At 35.3% G+C, this 12737-nt stretch overlaps 1 protein-coding gene across 1 annotated transcript in view; it reads right to left on the reverse strand.

Moving 5' to 3' along the window:
* Positions 1–12737, reverse strand: part of LOC117791631 — a 72226-nt gene that overhangs the window by 42968 nt on the left and 16521 nt on the right. The window contains 2 exon segments of the mRNA XM_034631441.1: positions 865–1030; positions 1488–1597. Coding sequence (XP_034487332.1) covers positions 865–1030; positions 1488–1597 — 276 coding nt within the window.

Raw genomic sequence — 12737 nt, forward strand, 5'->3', positions numbered from 1 at the left:
GGCTAGGCGCGCAAATCTCATTTGAATTATAATGATGGCGCCGGCAGCTTCACACATGCATATAGAAAGAGTGATATTAAAAGGTTCAAAGAGTCGACTATAGTATACTCTTTCTATGGTAGGTTTAGCATACAGCATATGTAATATTGTACATATTTACCACACTTTTAGCACTTCGGTCTAATTCTTAACAGTACAGTTGCACTTTATTAAAAAAAAAAAACCCGAATGCTTCATCTGTTCAACATTAAGTTATTTTAAAAATCATTAAGTTTTAAAATAGCTTAGCCGTAGCCATATAAATTGTTATTTGTTAGTCGAAGAGCCAAGTTGCTCGTCAAACTTAGTGTTAAGTTTAATATTTTCTCACTAGATTCAATTTTTAAAACAAAAAATAAACAAAATTAAATTGCCTTGAAGTGAAACATACATGATAAGCATAAATGTTGTATATAAAAAGAATTGAATCTATAAAATGTATTTCATGAGCCAATGAGAAAACTTTGTTTTGATCAATTAGCAGACCAAATTGCTGCAGTCACAAAGAGCAGCAGACAGTGCATATGCCCCAAGGACATAAATATACATACAAATGTGTACGGCAGCAGGCCGCATATGTGTAGGGTACGAATAGCGTTAAAAAAGAATGAGGGAAAAATAAAAAGAAGCAGGCAACACGCTTCTGTAAGCCGAACACTTGCCCCAGTAGGTTTGCCTGATGCTTTAGCTTCAGCTGTAGCTGTTGGGCTCAATTTGGCTTTTACAACGCCGAGTTGAACAAAAAAAAAAAAATGAAATAAGTAAAACGAAAATGCAAAGGGTGACGATGGCGGACGGGGGCGAAAGAAAAGTGACTACACATACCTGAACAAGCTTGCGGCGGCAGTGGAAATATTAACGTCGTTGAGCTTTTGCGCCTGGCGACCGCACAGCCCAGCGATTGTGGCTTGAAGCTTCGCAGCTGTTGCATAAAATCGGAGCACTCCATTAGGGCCACGTCGGCGAAATGCAGATCGCACAGTATTTGGTTCTATGGGGAATGCAAAAGAAAATATGACGAATAAAGAGTGAGAAAAGAGAGTGAGAGAGAGAGTGAGAGAGTGAGAGAGAGAGAGAGAGAGAGTGTAAATGATTTATTTAGTTATTTTGCATCATTTGAAATGAGAAACTGGCCAACGCACAAAAGTATGCAACAACATATTTCCCAGGCTAAATTGCCCTTATTAACATTGTATATGCATACGCATGTATGTATGTGTGTTGTCTCACTTTCACTGTGTGTGTGTGTGTGTATGTGATCTGTGTGTTGAGGGCCCAGGCCCTGAAATCACATTTCATGCGTAATGAGTTCATTTTATGACCTGCACAAAATGAGCAAATGCATCCAAAATGAGCTCTGTTTTACCTCGGCAATGTACATTGTACAATGTCTATATATGTATGTGTGCCATATGACTGTGTGTATTGTGTGTATTGTACATACATACCTTGAACCTTCTGGCTCGTTTCTGGTTCGGGCCAGTCAAATTTAAACCACAAGAATTGCAGCGCAGGCATTCCTCATGATAATGATTGTTATCATAAAGCGGTGAAGGCTCTGCAAAAGCAAAAAGACATTGCATTTAATTAATTATAATAACAACATTAATTTATTTTAAATTCATTGTCAATTATGTTAAACAATCTATAACGTTGTACGTTGCGAGTATCTGTCGATACATTGTATGTTCTGCTTTAAAATTATGACTTTAATAAATAAAATAAATTTATTATTAAATATTTCACAATATGGTTTTCCACTCAGGTATGTATGCATTATTAAAAATTCATAAAACATTTGACTTCTAACAGATGTCATAAGAAATACTGATAATTTTTTTAGTCTAGTCAAATAAACTCTTATAAAAGATTCAATTTCAAGCTTGGCGTGTTTTATTGTCTAAAATAGATAAAACATTTAATGAATTTTTGCAAATATTATTAAAAATTCTTGTGGATTTTAAAGTTTGAAAATAAAGCACAAACAAGTTGAATTCAAAAATCTTTAGACATGTTCCATCCATAGGGGTAAAAATTTGAAATGTATGCAAAATATGAGAATAAATTCTTGTCAAATAAAACTCAAAATTGTTGTGCTCAACATATTTTTTTACATGCTATTCCCATGTGGTTATATTTTATGCAGTTTGTCTACTTTCTCTGTAGTTTTATAGGGTTTATAGAATTAACATGGTGTCATTACCTTAGAATAGTTTCCCAACTCATGAGAATCGCTGTAGTAAAATTTCAAATACTCATGATTGTATTCATATTGTTATTTAAAGTGCATTGTAAAATCGCTTTCTGGGCTTGGTCGTTTGCAATTTGAAACAGTCTCAGTTTTAGTCTCAGCGCAAGCTAATAACACTCAGAATACTGTCTGCAAGGGTTTATGAGTATGTTTAAATGTTTGTCACATGCTCATAATGTGTTTCCACTTGCCTGATTCATTTAATTATGATTTCCGGTGTCGAGCGTTAAATGTGAGACACACACACACACACACAGCCATACACATGTGATTATTATCAATATAGCTACTTGATTGCTATGACACTGAAAACAGGCTGTCACGCCTATGTCACACCCCATCCCCTGGACCCGCCTGTCGCCTGGGATCCTCTGACAAACTCTAACCCTACAGCAAAACCTATCAACAGCCATTCATCAACTCAACAAGCAAATTTTTGCGCTTTTCCTGGCGCCGACTTGCTTTGTGTGTGTGCGTGTGTGTGTGCGTGTGTGCGTGTGTGTGTGTGTGTATTGGTCTATGAGGCATCAATTTGCTTGTATTAGAAACTCATTTCCGCTTGTAATTGAGTCGCTCGACAAACTGTCGACGGCTGCTATTGACGCCATCCCTTTATCCTCATCCTGATTCTCCTTCTCCTACTCCTTTCTCCGTTGCCATACCCATTAGCTTGTCCCGTTATGCAAATTAATGAGCGTGTTGTAGCTGCCACACACTTTCCACCTCCCCACCATTCACAATTGGTACCACATCTGACAGCCAACGACGGACAACCACAATGTGCACTGTGTGCTTTTGATGAGAGAGAGTCATCATCAGTTGCCTGAATTGATTCGCATTCTGTGGCATTAATGTAAATGCATTATCCAAATTTCAATTTGTGGAGAGCGCTCCTCTCGCAAACAAATCAACTACAATTCTTTTCGACCACACTTACTATTAAAACACACATTCTTTCATTTGAATTCAGTTAATTAAGTTAATTAGTTAAACGTAAAATTAAATTAACATTTTTATTATTTTTATAACTCTTAATTTTGATTTTAAATTAAGATTTACAAAATAGAAACCATTTTGTGATGAAAAAAAAAAAATTTTAATATATTTTAAATCAAGTGCTGTATTACCAAATTATACAAACATTCTTTATAAATATAAATTGAGTAATACACGATGATCACAAACTAGTTTTTATGTTATTAAAAAAAAAAAAAAATACATATATTAACTTTTTTGTGCGTATGCGTAATATTATTTAAATTCAATACACGAGAAAAAAGGTAATTATTTAGGTCTTGCAGATTTTCAAACCAAAGTATTGGCAGATCCTATTCAGTAAAAGCTAGTTACAGCATTTCCTGACAGTTAACTCATAAATATATGTTTAGTTCCGATTTAAACAAATATTAAGCATACGCAATCTATTAAAAATTAAGCAAATCTATACATTTTAATGTCGCAGCTACTCGCAAAGTTTTAGAACAATCAACAAGTCAATTGAACATATGGCTAATAAACTTGACAGCAATTTTCAATGCACAATCTCTTTATGTCTAACTGCAGTTTCATTTAGCACATTTTCTTCTTCCTTCTAGTATTGTTAATTATTTTGTAGGTATTTTTTGTGGTTGTTCGCCTCAGGTGAACTGGTGCTAAATTAGCTGACTGTTGCAGCAGTTATTCTGTCAAGAATAACAGTGAAAAACGTTTCGCTTCTTGAGTCTAATTGATGCACTGCATAAAACTTGTTGCCAAAAAAACGAAAAAAAAAGTAGGAGGAAAGAAAACTTATGTAATGAATGTCAGCAGGGGGCAGAGTCATAAAATTGCATTGTCAAGTGCAAGGCAGCTGCTGACTGTGGGTATCTTTGGGTGGTTGGATGGTGCGGTGGTTTACTGGCTTTTTGGCTTGTAAAATGAATGACACAAATTACAAACTGTGTTCTGAATTGCAGTCCAAATCATTTATGGCATCGTCAGCTTCTTCTCCTGCTTCATGATTTTTGTTCTTTTGCTGTGATTGCTTTTGACTTTTATTGGATGGCTATTTGATTGCGGCACAACGGATAAGGGCTCTTATCTCTTATATGTGATTTTTGTTCATAACTAAGCAAAAACCAGGCCAAAAGATTCGAGTTTAAATTGAAGAAAATGTGAAAATGTAAATATTGCAATAGTATCTTTATCTGTATCTCTGTCGCTAGATCCCAAACTATCTATCTTTACCTTTGCTTTAAAATTTAAGGTTTTAAATTTGAAATCTACAATCTCTTACTCTAATAAATAAAATAAGTTTTTTTCAAATCAATTTAATTATATTTATTTTCACTGTTGTTTTTAATAATACTTTTAAGTTATATCTATCTACATGCATTTAATTTATAATATTTTAATCTACAATTAACCCAAATATTACATCATCTGCTATTCAGTAGCTAATTATATACATCTCTATTTGTTTTTAAATATACTGACTACATTTCGTCCCCTATATTAATATACTACAGAGTATTCTTAGGCTACACTCGCTTTTTGCTTCATTTTCAAGTGCAGCTTAAGGTCTTCAGATTCTGAACTTGCAGCCTAGGAAAGAAACTTTAGAATGTCTTTTATCCAGGCAACAAATTTGCTAATTGAAAACCAAGCAAATTTTTCTAGCTACCCTTGTCCTGTTCCTCCTCCGCTCTTTCTCTCTCTGTCTCTGTTCTCATTTCGCGTTCTCTTGCTCACTCACTTTTCATTCATTGCGGCATTTGCTTTTATGACATCTACCGCAAGAAAATGGAAACTTTGCATCTGCAATTTGCAGTCCGGTTTGTCTAAGATGAAATGGAAAAGGCGAGAGAGTGACCAAGATGGAAGGAAGTAGGCAAAGGGAGCGAAAGAGAGCCACGACATTTAAATATAAAATTCATGACTTTGATAAATTACCAACTAATGACCGAAAAGAATGGCAAACTTCTGGTTTTAAGTATATGAGCGAATGCCAACTTTTTGAGCTTCAAATTAAGCGTGTAACGCTGCAAGGTTGAAGAGAGGTAGAGGAAGAAGGACAGATATTTTTTAGAGGGTATAAGGCTAACGCCCCTACTCGAACCCCTTTAATCATGGGTATTTTCCTTGTTGTTTTTGATTTAACTCATATATTTATCCTGCCAGAGCATATTATAATTTTATCACAATATGTGTGTATTTAATAATATTTTACCAGAGCTTGTTACAGTTACGAATATTGTTGGTTTCATGGGTTGAATAAAAAGATCGAAATGTTTCATTAAATTTTGTTTTCTGCTTTTATTGCTCATGCACGACATTTATGTTGATGAGAATTAGCAACAACTAATTAATAATAATAACAATTCTTCAATTAATTTAAATTTAATAAACATATATTTTTTTTTAAACTTACTTCTCGTTGCCTCTTAAGTTTTTTTTTGTTTTAAATCCGCTTCAATCTGCAAGCGTATCAAATTTTCGACATGCCAAACATTACTTTTGCTTCTTGCTTTTGTTTTTTTTTTTTGTTAGGGCCAGGCAAAAACAATGTCTGCTTAATGGCTCGTAACTGGCAGTCAGCATCAGTCGAAACTCAAGCTCGAACTGAAGTGGCAAGCGGTTTGATGGCCGGAGGTTGTGATGAAGTGAGGGGTAGTTGCAATATGGCAACGGAACGTGGCCTGACAAAGCCAACAGATTGTGACTGCAGTGAATTGCATTTTAGGGAGCATTGTACTGGCTCCAACCCCTTTCCTACCTTCACTTGACTCCCTCCCTTGCCTTTTGTCTTTTCTGCCCCTCTGAGAATTGCAAATTATTAGCTGTTGCTGCTGTAGTAAAAGGTTCCTGGCAACTTGAGATTCCCCTTAGTTAATTGAGCGTTAATAATGACGAGGAGTTTGCTTCAGAGCAGAATTGAATACGAACCAAAGAATTTCATTATTCGCCTTACAGTGAATTTTCTAACTGAAGAACTTCTCAAGTTTGTCATCACTTTATTTCAGAAATGAACCCAAAGCGAAAGAAATTAAAGTTTGCACTTGTAGGTTATAGCTTGAAGCCCGATAGCTATTTTGCTCCTTCAGTTCTTTGTGATTTTATAAAGGTGAAATTTAAATACAAAGAAAAAATAATAGAGATAGCAATTTATTTAATTTAATCTCGACAACTATGTTGCTGCTGCAGATTGTTGAGATAACCGAAACAGAAGCTGGTATATTAAAATGACGCTTTTAGTTTTAATTAAAGCAAAAATGTTAGCAATTTCAAGTATTTCATTTTCCATTTTAGTTTCCATCTTTGAAACTTATTTGCTCTTTATCTATCAAGAAACTTAAATAAAGTCGATAAGGCAGTTTATATAATCAGAAATTTAATTCAATAAAGACAACGATTTTTTCATGACAATTTCTTTGAATCTGCTCTTTAGTTAATTTTCTTCAAAAATTATGTTGATATAATCAGAGTAATTAAACTTTATTTTCCATTTGCAAAAAAACTCTTATGTTTGTTGTTAATCTATTTATCTTAATTTTACGTTTTTTTTAATAAAAGTTTGAATAGCTTTCGCAAATTTCCAATCAACAATTGTATTTTTAAAATCAATTTCAGTTTTAGTTTTAGGATGGGTAGGAACAACTCTTATTAAAATCTACTTTTAACAGCATCAACTAAGGGATCTTGACTTTAACCAGAATCTAAGCCAAGTTCTCTCAATTGTCGTGAGATACGTCAACAGATTTGTTGCCCTACTACCTAACGAGTCACTTCTTTGACTGTCGGCAATGTCAATATCCACTTAATTATTTCCATTTCCTAATTGTCACATATTTCTTATATAAGAAAGCAACACCAGCTTTATTTCAAAATGTACTTGGACTGCAACTTTCACAAAGTTTTATAGACAGGCATAGCCGTAGAGAGGGAAAGAGATAGAGAGAGTGAGAGAAGGAGGAAGAGAGAGAAGAGAGTATTTGAGGTGTGGAAGAAGCAATTAAAATGTGTTGTTGTTTTTCCTGTAGTTGCCGTTGGTTTCTGTCCAGGTTAAGTAGTTGTATTACAGAAAATACTTATATGCTTGTCAATAGTAATTAGGAACATCGCTAGTGTTTCATAGGGTTGCCGACCAGCTGCGACCAGAGTTGCCAAAGCTGCAATGTAACTCCAGGTTACTTGGGACTTTCGGCTCTATTGTCGTCGCATTTCTTGATTAGCGTCCTTGCAATTAAATTGAAGCATACAATTATACAAATTGCTATGGACTTGCCACAAGTTGGGACCACTCTAACGATTCCTAGCTTGCAACTTGTTAGTGCATGTGAGCAATCAACTTCCAACAAAGAGTTGTCCACTTTACAAATATGACAGTCATCTGTGGGCGAGGCGCAGGGTGGAATGAGGAGGGTTCAGCTGTTCACCGGAGACTTGAGTGGTTTTTTATACAATTGTCATACCCGGTAGCCAAAGCTTACAGAAGTAAAATATCTTTGTTCCAACGTATGTTTCAGGCAGAAATAACAGGTTTTTGTTCTCAAAATTCTCAGCTTTGGTTAAATAATATATATTCATTTATAATCATTTTCTGTATAGTTAGTTTTAAGTCCTGTGACAAAATCTTTAGCTGATTTACGTCGTTATATATATATTTTTTTGTATGTTTGATTTCTGGGAAAAGCAAGTATTTCACTGTTGAGCTCACTCGATTGTTACCTACTTGTTTGTTGTTGTTTTTGGGCCAATGGAATTAAGTCCGTTGAAGGAAAGGCGAAAGAGCTGACGCGTCATTGTGACGCCGCCGATGTCTGTGACGGCATTTGGGTCACTTCACTTCAAGGCACATACATTTTTAATTAATTTGTAAAGGATGACGAGACGGTGCAAGAGGCTGGAGAGGGTGCAAGGGGGGCAAGGGGGGAATCAGTTATAGCAACGCATTGATAAGCGCGTCGTATTGCAAAATCTTTGCCATCATAAATTTTACATATACATTCACGTCTCAGACTCTGACTGTCTGTATGTGTGTGTGTGTTTGTGTGTGTGTCGCCAAAAAGTATGCAACATAAATTCCAAGGCCACGCCCATGCGGCACGTAAACACCAGCGGCATAATGCGCCTTTTAATGGTATTAACGTGCGTAAAAATGTTTCTCGCTCTAAGGCTAAACGTACTAAACGCCAAAGATACCCGGAGAATTCCTCTCTCTGCACTCTCCACTCTCCCCACACCCCTCAATGCCTTGTAGCACATTGTTTCAAGCCACACATGTGCGGATCTGTGGCACAAACTTTGTGCCACAAAGCCGTCGCTTCATCGTTTGGCTTTTAAAGGCGGTTGTTGTGATTAATTTTCGGGCCATTTGGCAAGCAAAACAAAGAAAGAGAGAGACAGAGAGAGGGAGAGCGATAGAAATTGCAGTGTATTTCATGCGTTGCAAATTTGATTTATAAACATGCAACACATTCCAGCCACTTGTTGCAAACACAAATTGCTTCCGGCTAAACAACAATTAACATTTTCCACCAAAGAGTTGCAAAATAGTTCACCTTAAAGGAATTCTGAGGAATTCCACATTAGCATGAGTTTCGTTGTAATATCTATAGAATTTTCCTGCTTGAAGTATGCTGTGAAATGTGAGTGTCAGCTGATGTTCTTAGAAGTCAGAGAAATAGGCATTCCATTTAATACACAACTGAGCTGAGTATAATTAATTGCTTTTAGTGCCGACTAAAAGTTTGATTATATTAAGAGCGCAGAATTGAAAAAAAAAATATTTTTAGATTTTTTAAAGTTTGACAGTAAATAATTTAATGTAATATTTAAATACTGCTATAGTATATTCAATTGATCTACTCGAGAGATTCATATAAAGAAAACTACTAAGCTTTGGCTTGATTGATTGTGATAAGATAAGCTGATTAGTCAATTTTTTGTTTAAAGTTAAAAACCGTACACTTCAACATAGAAAACGATAACAATATTTTTGGGAAAACTCAAATTGACCATGCCTAAATTTTGCATCAAAAATAGTGTTAATATAATTCTATCAAAAAAGAGTATATTTCACAGTTTTAGTTATTTTTTCAGTGTGTTAAGACTGTACGAATAACGCGATTCAGATTCTGAAAATGCTCCCAGGCATGTGGAAATTCATTGGATTTTTGCTTAAATTCACAACAAGAGGAGTTTTCATAAAAAAACAAATATTTATAAAAGTTTGCCATAATTCTGCAGCTAAAATGAGCAATATATTCAGTTAATGAGTAATATATTTAAATCGAATGCCAAAGTTTTAGGCCATTTCTAGTCAAAGGATTGCCAACTGTTTAGTAAAAGAAATTCTCCAGAGTTGTTGTTGTTTAATTGTTAGGCGCAACAAGAAAACCTCCAAAGGCCACTTTGAGGAAAACACTTCAACATACGAGTATAAGTATAATCTTATGTATGTTTGAGAATTCTACAAACATATCTTCATAGAACTACACGTATATATAAACATGAGCATAGAAACACACACACACACACACACACTCGCACGAAGCTGTGTGTTGCTTTGAAATTAACATAAAAAAAAGAAAGAAAGAAAGTTTCGGTTGGGTGAAGTGAAAGGCATATGGAGATTTGAGATTTGAGATTTGAGCTCGGGGCGGCCACAAAAGCAAAGACTGAACCCAAAGTGCAACAAAAGTTAATTCAGTTTTGAAATGGTTTCAAACGCGCAAAAATTTCTTATATAAAACACTATACATACATAAACGCATGTGTGTGTGTGTGCGTGTGTGTGCGTGTGAAAATCTTATGTTTGCGTGCCGAAACGAAAAGCGAAAAACTTTTGTAAAAAGTTTGGCAAGTGAACAAACCGAAATTTTGCCAAGGTTCTTTTTCTACACACTAACGACCACTCGCACTTTGGCATACCCTACATAAATTATTATAGGCGATATTTTTGAATTCTTTAACTCGAGATTGCTTTGAAATTATTAAAGCGGCCCTTTTGTTCAAGTACTTAAGTATTCGTGTATGGCAAAAATTGTGCGACTTACAAACAGCATGAATTTGTTTGCAATTCCCAAGCGATTCTGATGGGGAAAAGCTTAATAAATATTGAATTATGCTGAAGCTAAAGGGTATTTCATAATCCGGCTGATGCTCGCTGCTGTCGACGGTTGACGATTTGCGTGCACAGCGAATTAGCAGGCACTGTCATCGTCATCGGTCAACGTACCTACAAACAAAAAAAAAAAGAAAAAAAAGCAGAGTTCGTTTTTCTCTTTTATTTTTCTTTTTGCTGGATTTAAGTTGGAAAAGGTGACTCAGCGAGAGGGGCTGGAGAGAGTCAACCTATGTCGTGTTGTATGCAATCTTTGCTTATTCACTCACATCTTGTGTTTGGCCATCATCTTCTTCTTGCTCTTACTCTTTCTAGTCGCACATCCTCGCTCTCGTCCTCGTCCTCGTCCGCGTCCTCGCTCAATCAATGTCAGCTATGTTGTCCCGTCCTAGAAAACTTTCGCCTCGCTCAGTTTGCCTTTGATGCTGTCCCCCGTGTCTGTCCTTTGTTTTCTGTCTGTGGTCATGCTGTCCCCTTCGCTTTTCCCCGCATTCAATTCCCCTTCGCCGCCTTACGACTTCTCCTGTGTCCTCTCTCTGTCCTCTGTACTCGCCTTGTCCTGTTTGTTGTAGTTAAATCATTCGGAATTTTATTGAGTAAACTGTTTTGTAATTATTTTCATCTACCGCTGCTGCCACGTCATTTCCCCATCCCCCATCACCTCTACCATCTTCGTCACTCCTCTTACACTTTTCTCACTCTCCCAACCGTTATCCTCGCCTCCTCCCGTTGTGATGCTGTCTCTCTGTCTTTTGACTGCTCCAATTAGCAAAGCATCAACATGTTGCTGTCCTTGGTCTGCCACTTGCTTGATTTTTTTCTCTCTCTCTCTTTTTTATATTTATTTCTTTTACTCTGGCAGAGATTTTGCTGGTTTGGAAGCTGGAAAGGGGTGTTTCGGCTGGATTGATTTGTGTTTCCACTGCGTTTGGGGATTTGGATTCAATGTTTGTTGAAATTTTGTGGCATCGCATATCAAAAACTTGGACAAGTCACAAAATATCTCATGAATCGATCCCGAAATCACAGTCGCAGCTATGATTTAATACATTAATTATATACATTTATATAAATATCGTCTATGTTAGCAAGTAGCAAGTTAACATTTCCTTTAATAATGCATTGAAAGCAATTGAAATAACCAGGAAATAACACCGTAACCGATATCGGAACCGTCAACCGAAATAAACCGTTTAATTTTTAGTACCGGAACTGAAACCGTAACCGAAATGAATTCTCTTGCAAGGACCGAAATCCGAATCGCTTATACCGGTAAGGTTGTGGTAAAGTTGCTAGGTCAAAGAGTTGACAAACTTCCAACTGTCATAACGTGAAGATTTTCAATCGGAATGCCATTTTAATCATGATTCGGGCTCTTGATTTATAATTTTAAATTTTTACTCTTAATCTATTCCTTATAGAGTAATTAAACACTTTAAATTTAGTTCTGAGACGTTTCATTTTTTTGTAAAAAATCCTGGTTGACCGGACAAACATGTTGACTTGTAAAGTTGCTAGGTCAAAGGTTCGATAAAATTTAAACATTCATAACTTTGTCAAAACTAGACAGATTTTCAAGCGGCATGTCATTTTGATCATGGTTTGGCCTCTTAATTCATTCTGCATTTAAAGTTAATTAATTTCGTAAAAAAAAAAGTTCCCTCTAAATATGGGTTTAGATTTTAATACCGTAGGGTCCCCCCTTGTTATTTTTTAAAAAATGAAAATTTTATATCGCAAGCTTTCACATTTAATCAACTCCTTATAGCGTAATTAGTATAAAACAATACTTTAATTTTGATTCTGAGACGTTTCATTTTTTTGTAAACAATCATGACAAATCGGACAAATATTTTGACTTGTAAGTTGCCAAGTCAAAGATTTAACCAACTTCAAACTGTCATAACTTTATCAAAACTAAACCGATTTCAAGCGGAATGATATTTTTGTCAGGAATTGTCATTATAATTCATTGCGCATTTAAATGTTAATTGTTTTGTTGAAGCTCGATTTGACTTGTGTTTTTTTTATTGCTAAGTAAATTGATTACAGGATGATAGAAATTTAAGAGGACTAATCAGAAAGCTTTTGGAGTAATTATAGTAGTATAGTAAACGGTATTTATAAATATTTCTCCTCCATAGAATACATACATATATATTTTTTGGAATTGCAGTTATTGCAACTTAATTGATCAGAGCTCAGTTAAGTAATCCTCAAGGCTATAAGCTGTATATATAGATATGTAGAACGAGTCGAGTAAATATGCTTATATTAGCATAAATAAAATGTTATATGCATGTTGTAAACAGTTATGTGTATGTATGTACATACATGTGTAAG

This window comes from Drosophila innubila, chromosome X, assembly GCF_004354385.1.
Source record: "Drosophila innubila isolate TH190305 chromosome X, UK_Dinn_1.0, whole genome shotgun sequence".
Lineage (NCBI taxonomy): Eukaryota > Metazoa > Arthropoda > Insecta > Diptera > Drosophilidae > Drosophila > Drosophila innubila.